The 18,270-nt window shown below is 32.4% G+C and overlaps 2 protein-coding genes across 2 annotated transcripts in view; one reads left to right on the forward strand and one right to left on the reverse strand.

Annotated features, from left to right (window-relative positions):
• Positions 1–4,130, forward strand: part of LOC132716744 (deleted in malignant brain tumors 1 protein-like) — a 62,199-nt gene extending 58,069 nt beyond the window's left edge. The window contains exons 26-30 of the mRNA XM_060700073.1: positions 359–463; positions 2,031–2,233; positions 2,869–3,004; positions 3,270–3,537; positions 3,862–4,130. Coding sequence (XP_060556056.1) covers positions 359–463; positions 2,031–2,233; positions 2,869–3,004; positions 3,270–3,537; positions 3,862–4,036 — 887 coding nt within the window. The 3' untranslated portion in view covers positions 4,037–4,130. The remainder of the gene's footprint in view (positions 1–358; positions 464–2,030; positions 2,234–2,868; positions 3,005–3,269; positions 3,538–3,861) is intronic.
• A 6,334-nt stretch (positions 4,131–10,464) lies between these two features.
• LOC132716746 (uncharacterized) lies at positions 10,465–15,741 on the reverse strand. The gene is made up of 2 exons (XM_060700076.1): positions 15,562–15,741; positions 10,465–12,787 (listed from the first exon to the last, which is right to left on the reverse strand). Exon 2 carries the CDS (start codon positions 12,778–12,780, stop codon positions 11,062–11,064), a length of 1,719 nt encoding a protein of 572 aa, XP_060556059.1. The 5' UTR covers positions 12,781–12,787; positions 15,562–15,741; the 3' UTR covers positions 10,465–11,061.
• Positions 15,742–18,270: the final 2,529 nt, after the last annotated feature.

An 18,270-nucleotide genomic window follows, 5' to 3' on the forward strand; every position in this document is an offset into this window, starting at 1 on the left:
AAACATTATTCGGTACTTATACAATTGGTGATGAGCTTTATTAACATTTATAAATATATATTTTGGAAAAGTACAATTTTAAAGAATGCTTTTGTTGAACAAACTTGTAAAAACTTGTTAACTTGTAAACAAACGAAATGTAAATTTAGGACGTATGAACATTAATGTGTAATAACGCTCAATTCAAAATGATATTTATTAAATCGCAATATACAAATACAAATACTGATAACTGTATTGCAAATAAAACATTATTACAATGTTTATAGCAAAAACACGTATATACAATTATGATTATATCACACTAAATGTCTTTAATAAATACAGTACTGTTATTTACATAAGTACATTTTTGCAGGTTATGCATATGGAAGAGTAACATTGCCTAAATACTCGGGATATTATACCAGTGATAGTTACTATACATCTACTACATACAGACCATGGTACTTATCTACTAAAGGTAATCAACAATTCCTAATTAAAAGTACAATTAAGGATATACTATGCTCAAATTTGATATTAGAAAATGTTGTTAATTACTAAACAGACAGTCTCTGTGTAAATATAGAATAAATATAAATTATTAAATGTTTAGATTCCACTCAAAGGAAGTATGTTTAATATAAATATGTGTAGAGTATGGTTTGGATACAATAGATGACCAACTCTGACTGGGTGTTCAATATTTATTTTGATGATGTGAAAATGAAACCTAAAAAATGAATAAACAATTATAAATACATGAAATACAAAACATAAATTAAAATACAAATTCAATATCGATATCATTTCAACATTTCATATTTCAAACAATCAATTCTAACTTTAATTCATACATTTCATTACATTTCTTTTAAGTTATTTAAAGTAAAACGTATCCTACCAGGTGCAACTGGCTGACCTCTATTATATAAAATAATATCAAATCCGTTCTATAAAGAACCAACGTAAAGTTGATTTATATAAATATAATATTCAAAATGTTCTATGAAGAACTACTGATGTTAACTTTACAATGCAAAGTTTGAAAATGATTTCTTAGAAAAGGAATGTAAATTGCCCATGCATAAAATGATATGAAATCACTCTCATCCAATCACATTCTAACTTAACAAATATACAAGATATTTATTGGACATCACTTAACAACACAGGACATAACAAAGACATAACAAGAGACAGTTCACTGAGCATAGTAACTTACAACAAGAACAAGACATTACCCATAATTCTTACAATGATGAATGAAAATGATGTCATGTGATTATGCCTGAATGAATAAAAATGTACAGTTAGTTATTCACTACAGTGATTACAACTGTGTTTGTAAATATAGGATGAGTGTACAGATAGGCAGTAAATTGACCTTATCTACAAATGTTTAAAATTATACTCACTATATGTGGTCACAATATGAAAATATAGTAAAACTAGCAATTTTTAAAAAATGAACATACCAACTTTGCATGACGTGTAGCAGCTTCCTATACACTGCTTATTCATTAGCTTATTTAAAAAAAGTAAGACATATTCAGTAAGATTTCATAGATTTCAATAAATATCTGTGATTTAAATATTTTAACCAAGGATGAGCATAGTATATCCTTAAGCAATATATAGATCAACAGTTGATCTTGCTTTGTCAATTGAATAATATAAATTGATACCATAGTGTCCATGTTTTAAACGGTGTAAAATGTAATAGAGAAAAAAATGAGGAATTTACATATATTATTAATAATTCGTCGCAAAGCATATTTTTTAACAATGCTAATAAAATAGGTAACACTTATAAACTTATTAGAAGAAAGAAAGTGCATTTAACATTAAAATACGGACACCAAAATCTTGATAAACAGCAAATATCCATTTTATTTCACTGGCATTTATATCACATTTTAATACCCCATGAATTTCTACAAATATCTGCGATTGATGGCAAGCAATGGAATGAATTAAGAAACCTACAAATATCCATGATTGTAATCAGGCAGTGTGACAGTTTATATATATGTGCTCTTCTTTAGGATATAGCCTGACAGATGCAATACGAGTTGGATGTGCCGAAAATGGTTGGAACATTAGAGTAGACCTTACTGTTTTGAGAAATATACATCCTGGTGCTGTGGCTTCAGATATTTATTTAGGGGAGAATACGTGTACTGGTACACAAGGCTGGAATACTGTCACATTTCAACAAGGATTACATGAGTGTCTCACTAGTCAAACTGTAAGTGTTTTAATTGATTGCAAGTTGTTCTGATGAACTCAAACGTGCAAATTGTTAAGTTCCTGATGCACTGTGCTTTAGTAGTTTTTGAGTTATATGAATGAAGAATGTGTAAAGCAAGTTTTGTAAATATTTTTGCCTGGAATTATAAATTAAATATGTTAAATCAAATTAATAATTTTATAGATTTCAGATATATATTTCAAAACAGCAGGTGTCAAGTGCAATGGGCAGATGTAAAAAGCTGCCCCATACTTCACTTCAGTGTTGATATATTTTTCTGATTCCTTTGATCATTGATTCCTTTTAAATGTTGAAAATTGACTATCGCTTAAGCCGGTGCTAAGGAAGAACGAGGGATGTTGCTCTTCTTCATTATTTCTAATATGCAGACTCAGTGACACTGAGTCAAACCTTTGTTAAACCTAAATCTTTCTTGATTAAATCTTGAAATATAACTTTCTGCTTTACCTTTTTTTTGAATAAATATATTTTGGACGTTTAACATAGAAGTCTGCAGCTTGTTCTTTGACTTCATTTATATTTCAAGGTAATTTCTTCCAAAATGTTTGCTCTTATTTTTTAGCAATGTTTGAAATTCAACAACAAATTCGGCGTATTTTATTTCTTCACAGATTAGAAATGATGTCCTTGTGTACAGAAACCAGCTTGTGTATGCAGAACGAGACCCAATTCATTCCTTTATAATTCGACACTACAACTGGACCGTGAGTGTAGAATGTGACGTTGGAAGGAATGAAACGTCGTCAGGTTAATACAATTTAAGTCAAAACGATCATCTTTTTTTCTTGCTTTTTGCATGTAACTAGAGCCTTTTATTTATTTTTTTAATTCATTCTCAGCTAGTATGTTTTACTGCATGCATCTCAACTGGTCATGCAAATTTGTTATTTCAAAGCACTGAGTTATAATTGGGTACCTAAACCAGAATTACCCTGCTAACGATTTCATAAAAATAGTCCAAAGAAAACAACACAGTACTTGTATGATGTTTAAGTTCTTTCTTTCTTTTCAGGACATATTCATCATGATGCAGGTAATAATCCTGTCGACTCAGTGCTTGGTTCGAGTCATTACTATGTCAACATGAGCTTTTACTCTGATCCTAATTTTGCATATCAAATTAGTGGAAACCCAATCCATGTTGCTGTAGGAAACAAAGTTTATGTCAAGGTTTTCACCACAAGCTCTGACTGGACAATCAAAATGAGGGTACATACGTGCTACACAAAACCATCTGCAACTGCATCTGACAGTTTCAAATTTGAAATGATAAAGAATGGGTAAATAATTATACAATCATTTAAAATGAATTATTTAAAGACATTTTTAAATATATAAACTTAACAATATTTGAGTGATATTCGTATAAAATTAATTCAGAAAATACTTTCAGGCATTATAATTTATTCATTTATCGCTGCAGCGTCAAAATGTAGCAAAAATGTCGTAAAAAAACACAATGCTGACACAGAACTTATTCATTAGCTGTCAAGAATTTGATCATGTCATCAAAGCATTTGATTATGCCGTCAAACAATTCTAATATGTCGTCAACGACATTTTATTTTTTTTCTATTTATCGATAATTTAATTTCTTTTTCAAGGTGTGAGAAGGATTCGAACACTCATATCATATCACAGTCCTCACATGAGACTCGCTTTGTGTTCGAGGATTTCGAATATACCAGCAATCACGAGGGTCTTTATGTCTACTGTGACGCCATGTTCTGTCGCTCCTCCGACTACTCCAGGCAATGCATGCAAACATGTAACCCGTAAAAGAAAAAAATATATATTGTTTTCATTGAGGACATTGATAGAATTAGATAATTTTCAAATGAAAAATGAGCACAATAAACTTTTAATATGTAAATGTGTACGTTGTGTAAGTTGTCACTTTTAAGCTTTGTTTATAGTTATGATTTCTTATTAATTAGAATTGTCGGATTTCATTTTCTGGTCTATCAATACAATATGTTCAGTGGAAATTCTTGTTGCAATTTAACATATTATTTTGCTTGTTGTTGCAGCCGTCATTGTTATTATTTCTGTTGTTAGAGCTCATTCTGTCCCTATCCATTTGGAGTTCTCCTAACTCACAATTAGAGAAGCGCTCTGGCCGAGTGGTTAACGTATCGGACTAGTAATTTAAGAATTGCTGGCCGCTTTAGTTGAAACCCCGTCAGTGGCAAGTCGTTGTTTCCCGGAACAAGAAACTTTACACTCAGTGCTTAGTACTGGTTTGTTCCAGGAATGGATTTGAGAGTGTTTCAATAAACTTATAGCTTCTAACACAATCGAACTAAATGAATTAGTATCAACTACATGTACAAATATTCAAATACTCAAGTAAAATAGGGTACCTGAATTTTCGTATCACAATTAACATAAAACATTTGGACTTCAGTTATGATCGTCAGGATCATATTTGTCATTATTATCATAGTAAGGAGCATCCCCATAATATGTCATAGAAGTTTGATGCTGTGGTATACAAAAAATCTTCATTGCCTAGTATCATCATCATTGAGATATTTGAAAGCATCATTTAATACAATTATATGTGTACCTAGATGGTGCTACACGTTAATTTTTGCTGTTTATTTGCTATAATTTGCAAGAAATGTCGCAGTTCCTTACTTATTTATATTGTATTTAATCGCTGAGAAAGGAAAACACCATTAATAAATGACTTGTCTAAGTTCTGTGACCATTTCAAGTTTTGATGAAAACATTTTAGTAATTACTTTCTATTTATCACAAAAACTTATCTAAAATTGATATACAACATGTATATAACAATCCGAACTTCTTAATAATTTATTGAAAACGGTATCCCCTTCGACGGCCAGCCTTTGTCATATGTCATGAAAGAGCTTTGTGACATATATCCAAATAGAATCTAAACATTTTTAATACATTTCCACGATCTTAAGCTTGCTCTTACGGTTATGGTCTTGTGTTATTATGTAAATATGTGTTTTAGATTGAAATTAAAACGTAACTGCGTTAAATGAAATGAACAAAAGAGCAAAAAATGCGGAAATACGAAGATAAGCCTTTTCAAATGGTTGCTTATTCGTATCTGCTGTTGATAAAGTCACTGAAAATACAACGGTTTGAATAATATATACAGTTTATTTATAATTATATTTTTTTTTTGCATTTTATTATCCCTATCTCACTTACTCTCATCTGATGTGCACACGAGCTGGTACAATCGGAACAGGATAATGCGACAATTTAATAAAGTTAGTACATGTAATTATTCATTTTTACGCAGAAGACCGCTCTAAAATCAGTTTGACACGGGGAATAATTGAATTTAAGATGAGTTTTCATTGGTTATTTTAAATAACAAAATAAAAAATATGTGAATGTCATTGGCTATTCTAAGGCAAAATGTAAGGTTAGTTCTTGTCATGCTAACATAGTTTTAAACTAAAATGTGAATGATTGTTCTTGCCATTATCAAATAAATTGAAAGGATAGTTATAAAAACAACTGGACAGGATAACTAATTAAATTGCTCAGATATTTAAGTTCTTTTTTACAATACTTCCTCCCACAAATCATTTTAAACTGCATCAGATCTGTTTACATTTTCCAGTGAACAGTTTATTTGACGTTAGAACTTACTCAGTTTATTTTACACAGCATCTGAGATTTAAATTTGTCCACAAAAACATCAATAATTGTATATTATATGATTATAGAAGTATTTATAAAATAATTGCCTACCGACTGTGTTAATGGTGGTGTTTAGAAATTGAGTTCACTTACCGAAACACAACAGGTTTGTTGAGAAATACATACTCGTACACTAAAGTGTTTTATTTTTCAAGATTAATAGCCCTACAAGAAATTATTATGTCATAGTTATACAAGCTATGCTAACATTTCTTATATCTTTGCATCAGAACTAACCTATCGATTTAGCCAGTTTTACGTCGGCCGAGTATCTTTTTTTAAAAATACTTCTTGTTTATCTTCAAGCTAAATCTTGAGAGATGTGCAATCTTTCAGTTATACGGCTTTCAAAATTACAATGAAGTCAATCACTGTTCACTCAGTAATTATTGTTGTTGCTTTTTCGTGCTTCATTAAAAAATAAAATGATTTGTCTCTTATATTTATAACACTACAATTTATTAATTTACACAAAGCAGAATGAAAACTGTACACTAGAATATATTTAAAGTTTAACGTGCTGATCATGAATTGAAAAAAGAAACATTTTAAGCGAAAGAGTTTAGATAATCGACGTCGTTTTGAGTTATTTGCATGTGAATGAGAAAAGTTTGTTTATCTCATGGGAAAATAATTGTTGTCGAAATTGCCGTGATTGCGCAACATAATAAGAATTTTTTGTCTGAAAGATTGCAACTGTTTTAAAAATGGTCACTTTTAAAGAATTATCAGTGTCTGAACTTAATCTGAATGCAGCCAACAAAAATGTTAAATGGAATTTCGTGAAATTTAGAATTCTTAGCATAGAACATGTAGAATAAAACATATACCAATATTAAAAAAATAATGTTTGTAAGAATTTTGTAAAAACTATCTGATCTGAAAATGACGTAAGCTAACCCAGATATTTTCAAAGTAAGTTAATAATCTAGAAACCACTCTTGATATTGGAAATTATATATCAACGTTTTATTTTACATGTACTTAAATTTAGGTATTGTTTTTTTTTAATTTATTATAAATACACACGTATAGCCGAAGTCTATAGTACAGTGGTGACATTAATATCACTGTCTTAGCTCTGCACTTCTTTTATAAGGTAGGAAATGTGTCGATGAAACAATATTTGTAATAATATAGGCCAAAAAGTGAAATTGTGGTTCACCATACTTACTTATCTAATCTTTTTAAAACTACAATATACAGAGACAGAATGATGTACACATATATAAGATAATTTCAGAAATATGATGGGAAAATATATAGAACCACTGCAAACCTTATAATAGCAGACCTTTTCTAAACGTTTACTTCCAAGCTATTGGCTTTAGCTTTACTAACTTTCACTGACCTTACGTATGCTCTGTAAACTTGGTATGGTAATGTAAACACTTTTCATACATAACATGTCCGACCTGCAAAAATGAGTTGCAAATGAAATCGTTCTTTGAGGATTACCGTTATAAATAGCACATAAATCTTTAGCAGATTAATCAGGGGGCCTCCGTGGCCGAGTGGTTAAGGTCGCTGACTTGAGATCACAGGTCCCTCACCGCTGTAGGTTCGATCCTCACTCGGGTCGAATTCTGTCATGTGAGGAAGCCATCCAGCTGGCTTACGGAAGGTCGGTGGTTCTACCCAGGTGCCGGCTCGTGCCTGAAATAATGCCCGGAGGGGCACCTGGGGTCTTCCTCCACCAATAAAGCTGGAAAAAAATCAACGAAAAAATCTCGGCGGGACGCTCTAGGATGGCCCGACTTGAGTGTACGGTCGCCCATATGGGTTTCCGGCGGCGACCTTAAATAAACGCATTAAAAAAAAAAAAAAAGCAGATTAATCATTTTCCCCTGTAAATGTTGACGCTGCAAATTGTGGTTCGCCGGATATCCACATAATTTATATATTTTTACCGATGCTTAATTTTAATATCCATATTGGGTATAATCCCCGTGTTTAAAAAGATATTGAAATGTTTTGAAATAAAATTAGATGATATTTTTACTGCATTTTATTTCATCCCAAATGCATTTAAATTTGGGTTCAATTTGGCATCAAAACTTATAAAGTAATGGCTTACAAAAAACAGTATATTTTTCGAAACATCTGTTATTGCTAGGAATACATTCACAATTTACTTAGTAATAGTTTGTTAAAAAGTTACATTTATTTCGATATTGAAAAGTAAAATTTGTAAAAGCTTTACTAGTTAAGCAAAAAGCACAATTTGTTTTAACTGAATATGTTTATTATTGCTACATCAGAATTAATATGACACTTAGTAAGATTGCACAGTAACGTGGCTAAGTATTGGCCGTTATCTTGAAGTCCGTCTAAAATATTTCAAGAATTCAGATCGAAAATTAGTCAGTCCCCAGTATTTTAGCAGAGCACAGTTTATAGCATCATAACTCTTGAGTGTGTTTGACCCAAATAGCTCTGTAAAATTTTCTGCAACTTGGACTCCGAAGTGTGGTGTTACACGGCTAGGTCCACTAGCTTCTCCAAGTATGAATGAAATAAAATTGAAAAAATGAATTATAACACTTACACATATGTCTTAGTAGGTCAGTGTTGCGTGACTGCTTCTGCCAAAATGTTATACATTGCGTATTTCTCAAATTTAAATATTAATCAAGGTTTGAAATTGTATGCACGAGATACCTGTACTAAATTAGTTATTCCTTATTTTAAAGTAGGTCGTGCATCAATTATCCCGTACATAACGTATCTTCCCATAATGTGATACTCCCTTTTAACATGTGAGCTGATGTATTTGTATAACTCAAACTACGATTAACTTTTTAGAGATTTAATTGTTTATGAAATCAATACCATAAAACTTAAATGTGCAATACGTTTGCTATTTTCACACAACTGTAGCAAATAAAACAAGTTAAATATTGATTTGATGCATCAACGACACCGCCAAATGATGTGAACAGTCACAGGTAATGTACAAAATCAGCCTTGAGAATCGTTCTCTATTACAGTTGAATATCCGAAGCACTAATCAATTTATCTCCATGGTCTTTGTGTGTGCTCGTTGTTTAATTATTAAGTTGCATATTTTTGCAAAAAGGTAGAACCTAATGCATAAATTCACAAAGAGTATGTCATCTCTGAAATTATGTTTGTTTGTCTGTTGCAACAAAGATTGAAAAGTCTGGCTGAAGCAAAATAAATTGGAAAACAAGTAAAATTGAAATGATTGGTATGCTTAGAATAAATACAAGGCAAAGACAGAGGTAAAGAAATATATCTCCGTTGCGCCGAGAATATGTCAATTTAAATATTAAGTCCACTACTTAAGGTGGTTATGTCTTATTAACTTGCATAGACAGAGGGTCTAATGCCTTTCTTTGACTTTTGGACTAGCTGCGCTACTGGACCTGCTGTTCGTTAGGACCGGCTTTGACACACCCGTGCTTTGCCTTTTACCATGTCCTGTTTTGTTTTTTGTTTGGGGTCCTACTTGTCTTCTTATCGGTGATCCTGTGCTGCAGGGGGGGGGGGGGGGGTATGTTGGGGTTGCGTTTTTTAAATGCCGCCTTTCCTTGTTGATCTTATTTTTTATATTTTGAATTTTTTAAGCAAACTTGAAAATTATCGAATGAATATTTTTCTTGAAGAATAATTCAAACATTCATACCAACAGTGTAAAGAGGTCATATCATATAACAGTTATTCAAATCAAGTAAACACTGACCAGAAATCAGACTTAGGGTAATGATACTGGTAATGGTAATGCAGTAGGAATCATTTTTTTTTCTTAAGAGTAATTCAATGTAATGATACTGCATGCCAGTTTGCATTACATGTTATGTTATTCAAATGCAAAATTCAGGTAATGAAACTGCATTACTTTGCATTGCTTTGCATTACTTCACAAAACCTACTACATCATATATGGTACGGATGCTCTAAAGAACACAAAATAAAATTGTGATGGCCTTAATCAGTCAAATCATGAAAATTCAATGTCCCCTCTCTGTCTGCACTGATTTATAACATAAGTATCAGTTGAAAAACCTATTGTACTTGCAGGCATGTACATTGTTCAGTGTAGAATGGGGATCGAATGATGAGTTTGAGTTCACCAATTTTACAGTTAAATATCAATTATTATAAAACTGAATAAATTGAGTGAACACTAACCCAAAACAATCTCATTATAATAGATGATATAGCTCAAGGTCAATATCATACATACAGTGTCAGTTTTTGAGACGGTTGTCATTGCTGAAAATACGTTATATAAAATGGGTTGGGCATACAATTATATACGCCTTTATAAAAGGCCTGCTACCAACCATAACCCTTTATGCAAGATAAGATTACTATTTAACACTTGCCTATGTTTGACCATTGAGCACATTAGCACCTTATTTTGGAGTTTTCATTGTTACATTATGTCAAGCTGCCATGTGCCAGACTAATTATCACGACATGCATAGTCACAAGTACTGGCTTAAAATAAATTTTTTTAAATAAAAACTTAAGATACAATATTTTGCAAATTCAGTTTGGTTGTATTTTTATTTAAAGGTAAACACAATGATTAATATCTTGAGTCATCTATAAAGAAAGCAGATAATCAAGCAAATGGTTTATATGCCCATATATCAACTGAAATAATCTCATATATTAAGAAGTTTAATAATATATGCATACAGATGTACATGAAAAGTTTAATTGTTTTTGGTAAATATAAGCTACAAACATCTTAGCTTGGCAAAAAGAAATTGTCTTCTGTTCAAAAGTAATGGTAATGATACTGATTTACTTGGTCCAAGTATCGGTAATGTACTGCATTACTTGCCTAAAATCGAGTAATGGTACCGGTACTGATACTGCACCAAACCCCAATGTGATGGTTATGGAATGCGTTCCTTTTGCAAAGTAATGGCCCCAGGCCTGTCAGAAAATGTGTAGGAAATCATTTCTGAACGTTACCACATCGAATCAATTCTGTGACTGTCTGTCAATTTAGATTGAAGAAGGAACATTTTAGTTGCATGACAATACCTTTGTTTACCGAATATTATAGAGCAAGATTAATATCAAATGATACAGTTATTCCTTTTCTTCAAACCATAACCTTGAAAATAAGACGTTCAATATTCATTTCTTAAATTCAGTTCATGTTGCAGTATTTTCAGGTTTCCTTTCTGTGAACAAATTACAAATAAAGTAGCGAATCCATCCCAGCAGATTGAATGATAACCACCTGGTAATGCCTTGTCATGCATCCTGCGAAACGTCCTAAGTGGTGTGCCCTTTTCTATGACAGTGTTAAAAGTTTTCCCATCATCTGTCGTTTGTGTGACTGTACCGTCGGACAGCAAAATAAACATGCTTTCAGCCTGAATCAAAGCAATGCCTTTTGGTTCTTTGACGTTTGAAATAATTTTCATTAAACTGAATGGTTTTGCAGAAACTATCACTATTCCAGTTACGGTATCAACAACATATATCTTTTTTTCATCTTTTGATATTTTAACTTCCCCAATTCTATCTGTGAATACACTGTCACCATTTTCGTTTGATTTAAGTACATCATCCAGTTTTCCTGCAGATGTATATGTACGGAGTTGACCAACCTTTTCAATACGAACAGTGACATAGAAGCTGGATGACGATTTAACTATTCCTATGCATGGCTCATTCGTCTTTAGAACCATCTGCATTTTATTATTTCCCGTTGGACAAACAACTACACCCTTGTTAGGTAGTGCAACGAAAAAAATATGTTTCACTTTCTCTACAGACGATACCAAATCTGGAAAATCAATTTCCTCAGATACATTTTTCATTGTATCATAAACAAATACTGACTCTTTGAGCGGTATTATCAAACTAGACGGTTCTTTGTACACACTTTTATAAAACCCTTTATCAGAAGGCCCAATATCAAATTCACGGAGAATGGTAGATGTTCCAATTTCTTTATAAATACGTGTACGGTCTGCAGTTTCAATTAGCAGTTCTGGTTGCTTTAAGATCTGTAAACAAAGTGAGCTTCTCGTCAGTTGGAAATGTTTTACGTTGGCATCACTTGCCATTGCTTCTGCAGTCGCTTGTGTCAAATCTGTTTCTCTCAATAGTTTCCTCATATTGATAAAATGCATAGCTTCATCTTTGCATTTTAAAGCTACGTGTCCCTTTTCTAAATTGTTTTCCATGTCACTGCATGTTTTCAAATCAGCTTCTAATTTTGTCCGAATCGTTCTATATTTTCTTTCTATAGTTGCAGTATTATTTTCATGAAGGTTATTGAAAGCAACAAACAAGTCAGTTCGAAATGATTCGAGGAAATTCGTTGCATCTTGTTTTTCAATATCTAACGTATCAATGCCTTTTGTGCATGTTTTTTTCACTTCTTCTATTTTCATTATGCACTTTTCTTTTCTTTCTTCAGCATCGGCTAAATCCTTGTCTGTAACTGTTTCTGACATTTCATTTATACTAAGCTTTTGCTGGCATGACCGATGCCTTGTGTTCAAACAAGAGACGCAACAAAATTCGTCATGTGATACACAAAAGTGGTCGAGATATTTATCCATATGGTAAAGACATCTTCCTGCGTTTATGCTTTGATTGAAATTCAATTCCAGCTTATTTTCTGTCAAATGATGGGTCTTTGTAGTACTGAATCTATTGTGAGCCTCTATACACGAAGTGCAAAGGTATTCATTGCATTCTATACAGAATTTATGGGAGCTGATCTCATTACCTTCATTTAAACACGGCTGACAAATGTTTGCAGGCAGACCCTTTGGGTGAATTTCTCCTTCTTCAGGATATGAAGGTTTTGCGCCATCGACTTCCTCCATAAGGCCTCTGTGGAAAGGAAAGGATAAAGGGATGGTGATTATTGGTTTAATGCTCATAATTAAGAAGAAATACATTAAGCATAAATTTAGCAGTATTTAAATACTTTGGAAGAAATAAATGAAATAAAAACGTTGCCCCAAAGATTGATAAGTTCAACTTTTTAATGTTTAAAATATATATTGAACATTATATTAAATTTGTATACATGTTTATTTAAAAAAAACTTAAAGGAATAGGAATGGATAGATTGATGTCTGTCTAATATAAATATTCAACATTTAAAAAGATGTACCATGACAGTTTTTCTGTTGAAATCATCCGTATAACTGAGCGTTTCGTGTTTAAACACACTATTTTTTTACTTGAGAAATAAGTTAATGGGCGCCGCCATTTTGTTGTTTTTTCACTCTCGCGAGACAGACGAGACCGAGATTATGACGTATTACACCCACTTCCGGTATAGGTGTATTGATGAAGAACTTATTAATCTTATTACGTACATTATATATTATCACAGGAACTTGAAATTTAATCAATATACATCACAAAATATACGTATATTAGTGATATAGCCCTTATCTAGAACCAAATTGCTTTAATTTATTAATTGAAAACGCCGCGACATTAATTAACATTTGTCCGATGTTCAAGCTTGCTGATGATCCCTGACCACATGATTTAAGCAAAGACTGCTTATTTTCAAAGATAAACCATTTAATTTATTTGGTCAATTTATTTTGGGTACTATAAGTATAATGAGAGAGAAACTCCTTCAAATTGACGATAAAGTGACTGATGAAGTGTAAAAAATAGATGTCTATTTTACAGATAAAAACGATGACGAGTCAATATTTTGCATGTAGATTGTGAATTATGTACAAATACCGGTACCTTGCATGAAAATATAAAAGTATTAAGCAATAATGTAATTTTTTAAATCTTGTTTTACTTCAACTTGGGCCTAGTGGTTAAGGTAGTTTACTGCAAACCAGTTGCCACTCAACGCTTTGGATTCGATCCCCCTCATCCAGGGACTTTGGATTCTTTCGTGTGAGAAAACCTTTACAACTTGCTTTCGCAAAGGCTGTGGACTTAGCTGCACGTTCATGCCTGAAATAATACACAGAGGGGCGTCTGAGGTCTTCTTCTTTTTGTTTAGCTGGAGTGTCGCAATATGACATTTACTGTGATGGTGCCACTTAAAACCAAACAACATGTTGTCTGCATTATGAAACCCTCATTTGTCAGGGTGACATAAAATGTATGGATTTTCATGTCTTAAAAGAAACAATCAATTATCATAGTATTGCAAGCAATCCATAAGTCCCCTACCGGTTAGAACCCCGTCAACATTCTGAAGGGCCATTGGCCATTTACTTATGTTTCAATGTTTCTCTTTTTTAAGAAAGTTTGTTGGAAAATGTCTTTAACAGTGATCACAGGAATCAGTTATTATGAACAGACAGACTGAAGGCAACTTTAAAGTTATTTTTAAACACCCCTGTTACCAAAATATAATATTTTTAAAAAGCAAAATTCTTGAACTAACTCTTGAAATAAAGATCCAAGATGTCATACATGATGTGAGTGTAACAGAGAACAATTAGTAATGAAGCTGTTCATAATGAATGCTAATTTTAAATTTGAAGTAAAATAATTCTGGAAATAAGGATGCTAGATTTATAAACATTGTCATATTATAATGATGTGGGAGTTTGAAGTAAATCCTACAAGAAGCTGGAGTTAAATATACCAATTCTCCAAAAATATCTAAGTTTAAGGGGGACATAATTCTGTGAATAGTCATGAAGTTTGAAGATAATACATTGAGAAATAAAGAAATTGTTAAAAACACATTTTTTCATGTAAGTTCAAGGGAGGCAATTCTGAAATGTTTTGTGCTAGAGTTAAAACCTTGTCACATATGATGTGATTGATGACCAGAAACTTACGTTTGAAGTTTGAAATAAATACCTTAAGAAATAAAGAACTTATGGTGAAAAAGCCTAAAAAACTAGAACAACATTGACGAGGTTGCCGACGTTTGTTAAGTATAACAGCTCTGAATATAATCCCTATAGTCAAGATTCAACCATCTATCCATATTTAAAGTTTCATAAAAATTTTCAGCTTTTTTTTACTAAACACAAATATTGTTAAATTTGCCATGTTTTAAGCCTATTTGTTGCCATGGCAAACAATTCCTTTTCAAATGAAAAGAAAAAGACATGCATATCTCCATACTGACATCTACTCATATTTCAAGTTTCATAAAAATATTTTCAGAACTTTTTGCATTATCACTAGATCCAGTTTATGTGTTAAATTTGCCATATTTTCAGTCTATTTGTTGCCATAGGAACCAGAATTTTCAACATACGAAGAAAAGAAAAAAGACGTGCATAATCTCCATACTGCCGTCTTTCATATATCAAGTTTCATAAAAATATTTTCAGTACTTTTGTCGTTATCAATGGATCCAGTTTATGTGCAAAACATGGCCATATTTTCAGTCTATTTGTTGCCATTGCAACCAGAATTTTCAACATAGGAAGAAAAGAAAAAAGACGTGCATAATCTCCATACTGCCATCTATCCATATATCAAGTTTCATAAAAATATTTTCAGTACTTTTTACTTTATCGCGGGATCCAGCTTTGTGGACGGACGAACTGACGGGCAGACTGACGTACGGTCGGACTGACGGACGGACAGACGTACGGAGGGTAAACCTAAAGTCCCCTCCGGTAAACCGGTAGGGGACTTATAAATGTACTTACCTTAATGTTTAGCCAAATTCACCTAACAAAGCTAACACACTTTATGAATCTAGCAATGTAATAAACCAATATTTAAATCGATACAGTCGACCTTCTCCAAGGTTATTCTTTGTAAACGTGATTTGTATTAACAATGTAAACAGTATTGTTTGACACCACACCGTACATCAAATGGGTAGCCAGCTGTTCCAGCGTCGACAGCTGTACCAGTATATATGTCGGCGCGGGGAATACAATTGACGTACGGTAAGTATTCGTCTATTTTTAACATATTCCAACTGTGTTCGAGTAAATCAATGTTATGGATTCATAGTTAACATCCAAAGGAGCATGCTAACACATTACTACACGTTGGACACGTACTACCAAATATTTTCGCAACGGTCGCGTTACACTGAAAAGAAGAATACGATAAGACAGACATTTCGCATAATTGTAATTAGAATTATCATGTTGATAGAAACATTAAATAATTAATACGAACGTTAATCTTAATTCATTTGATATGACAATCGTTACCGTCGTCAACATGAATCACTGCGAATAAATACACTTATATTCGGGTATATACGGCCTCGTATATTCAACATAAAAGGTCGTGTACTTGACGTATTTATATAATATACGAGACGGGAACACCGGGTAAACGGAAAGTCCATAAACTGATCAGACATGAAGCTTATTAGTAATATGGCCCTATATAAACGGTTGTTCGCATATATAAGCAGAGCCGCTAGGCAAGGGATATTTCACAGACTACCGATTAAATACGGTTTCAAAACTGTCAGGAAGTTTTATATATTTTACTAACTTTATAATACACAAAACTTCATTTGGGAAATAATGACAAAATTAATTATGTATGTTTTTATTATAACAACCATGACTTTAATACTTCTATAAACACACGACGCCAGTATTAGTGAGAATGCGTTTATTTGTTGTAATCTCATAACGTAACATCGGGAGACGGGAAACGATTCTCTGTACAGAAGAGGATAAAAATAAATCATTACATGAAAAACAAAGATAATTATATCAAAACATAAAAAAACGTGCAAACATAAATACATTAAAACATATTTTACTTAAATAATTACAGTACACTTAAATAATCTTATTTAAGATATTTTCAATGAAAACTTAATATAAATTACCATTTTAAACAAATAAATAAACATACCAACTATTGCGGCGTTTTAGATATATCGTCGCGATGCTTACAAGTATGAACGTTTGAATTTGTTATGATCATTGCATTTCCGTTTAGATAAAAAAAAATATGACGTAACGCGGCGTCTTAAGCCGCGCCAAACGTTAACGTTAAATTTGGAAACAAAAATATCAGTAAATAAGAAAACGATATTATGTGAACTAAATAGACTTAAGAAAGAGAAAAGAGGAAAATGTAACTATATAACAAAAACATAATGTTAAGCCTTAATAAAGTCAAAGAAGAATTTAATACACCCCTCCATGAAATTATAAGTAATTTGTCACAATAAATAATTTATAAACAAATATACAAATACACTTTTGTTAATAATATTGTATGAATAACTATAATTTCAATAAATCAACTAACAAATTTCTTTTAGGCAAAGTATCACTTATTGATATAAACTTAATTACAAGCATTTTCAATCAAAATTCAATTAATTTCCAATTAATAACACAAATATGATATATGATATTACATGTATATAAATCTAGTTTTCATCTAACATTATAAATTTAAATTAATGTTTAACTTTTTTGCACTTAAAAGAGATTTACTTTTAACAAAACATGAACTAATTATTACCATATTCTTTTCTACGTAAAGATACTCAAATTAAATTTATACTGTTCTTTTTTATCATTCTGAACCTTCTAGCAAACACAGCTTTGTTACTGGTTTTACTAATTTTGAACCCCGTGCCCTAACCACACAGCCACAAAGCTACGTACATGACCATCTCGGCTTTTTATTACTTTCATTACTTTGCCCAGAGGCCACTGTCCTCTTGGCATGTTTTCGTCTGCTACCAGCACGAGATCACCTTCAACAACGTCTCTGGTTGATTTCTGCAACTTCTGGCGGCATTGAAGAGATGGCAAATACTCGCGTGTCCAACGCCTCCAAAACACATCGGCCATATACTACCGGGTGATGTGGGAGATACCAAACACGACCTGGGTTGTTCGAATTGTTGACTAATTTTGCATAACCTTTCTCAATGTATTCTGTCACTGTCGTATTGTACTTTTCATGAAGATCTGGTTCACGTGACAGTCTTTTAAGTGCTGCATTCGTAAGATGAATATCATTGACACCGGCTACAGTTCGCACGTGATAATTTACTTCCTGTCCAGATATTGTACTTCCGGAAGAACTTACAGTAGCAATATTGAATGACACTGGTGTTTCAGGTTGATTGAATGTTTGTAACAAACGCTCATCGCATAAAGTCTGATCAGCACCGTCGTCGAAAAGAGCATATGTCTTGCACGTGCTTCCGTTCTAGCTAGTGACCACTACGGGTATGATTCCTAAGCATGCCTTGACACAGGAGCCGCTTGTAGCAGCACAATTTACTGACGGATGTGTAACTGTGTGGTCAGACCTAAACTTCGTCAAACTATGCAACAACGTGTTATGCTTTCCATTACAGTCGGGAACATTACACATATTTTGCCTATAACATGTATCAGTCATATGTTTGCCTT

The sequence above is a fragment of the Ruditapes philippinarum genome, unplaced genomic scaffold (genome assembly GCF_026571515.1).
Source record: "Ruditapes philippinarum isolate M1 unplaced genomic scaffold, ASM2657151v2 ctg889_1_1_1_1, whole genome shotgun sequence".
Classification (NCBI taxonomy): domain Eukaryota; kingdom Metazoa; phylum Mollusca; class Bivalvia; order Venerida; family Veneridae; genus Ruditapes; species Ruditapes philippinarum.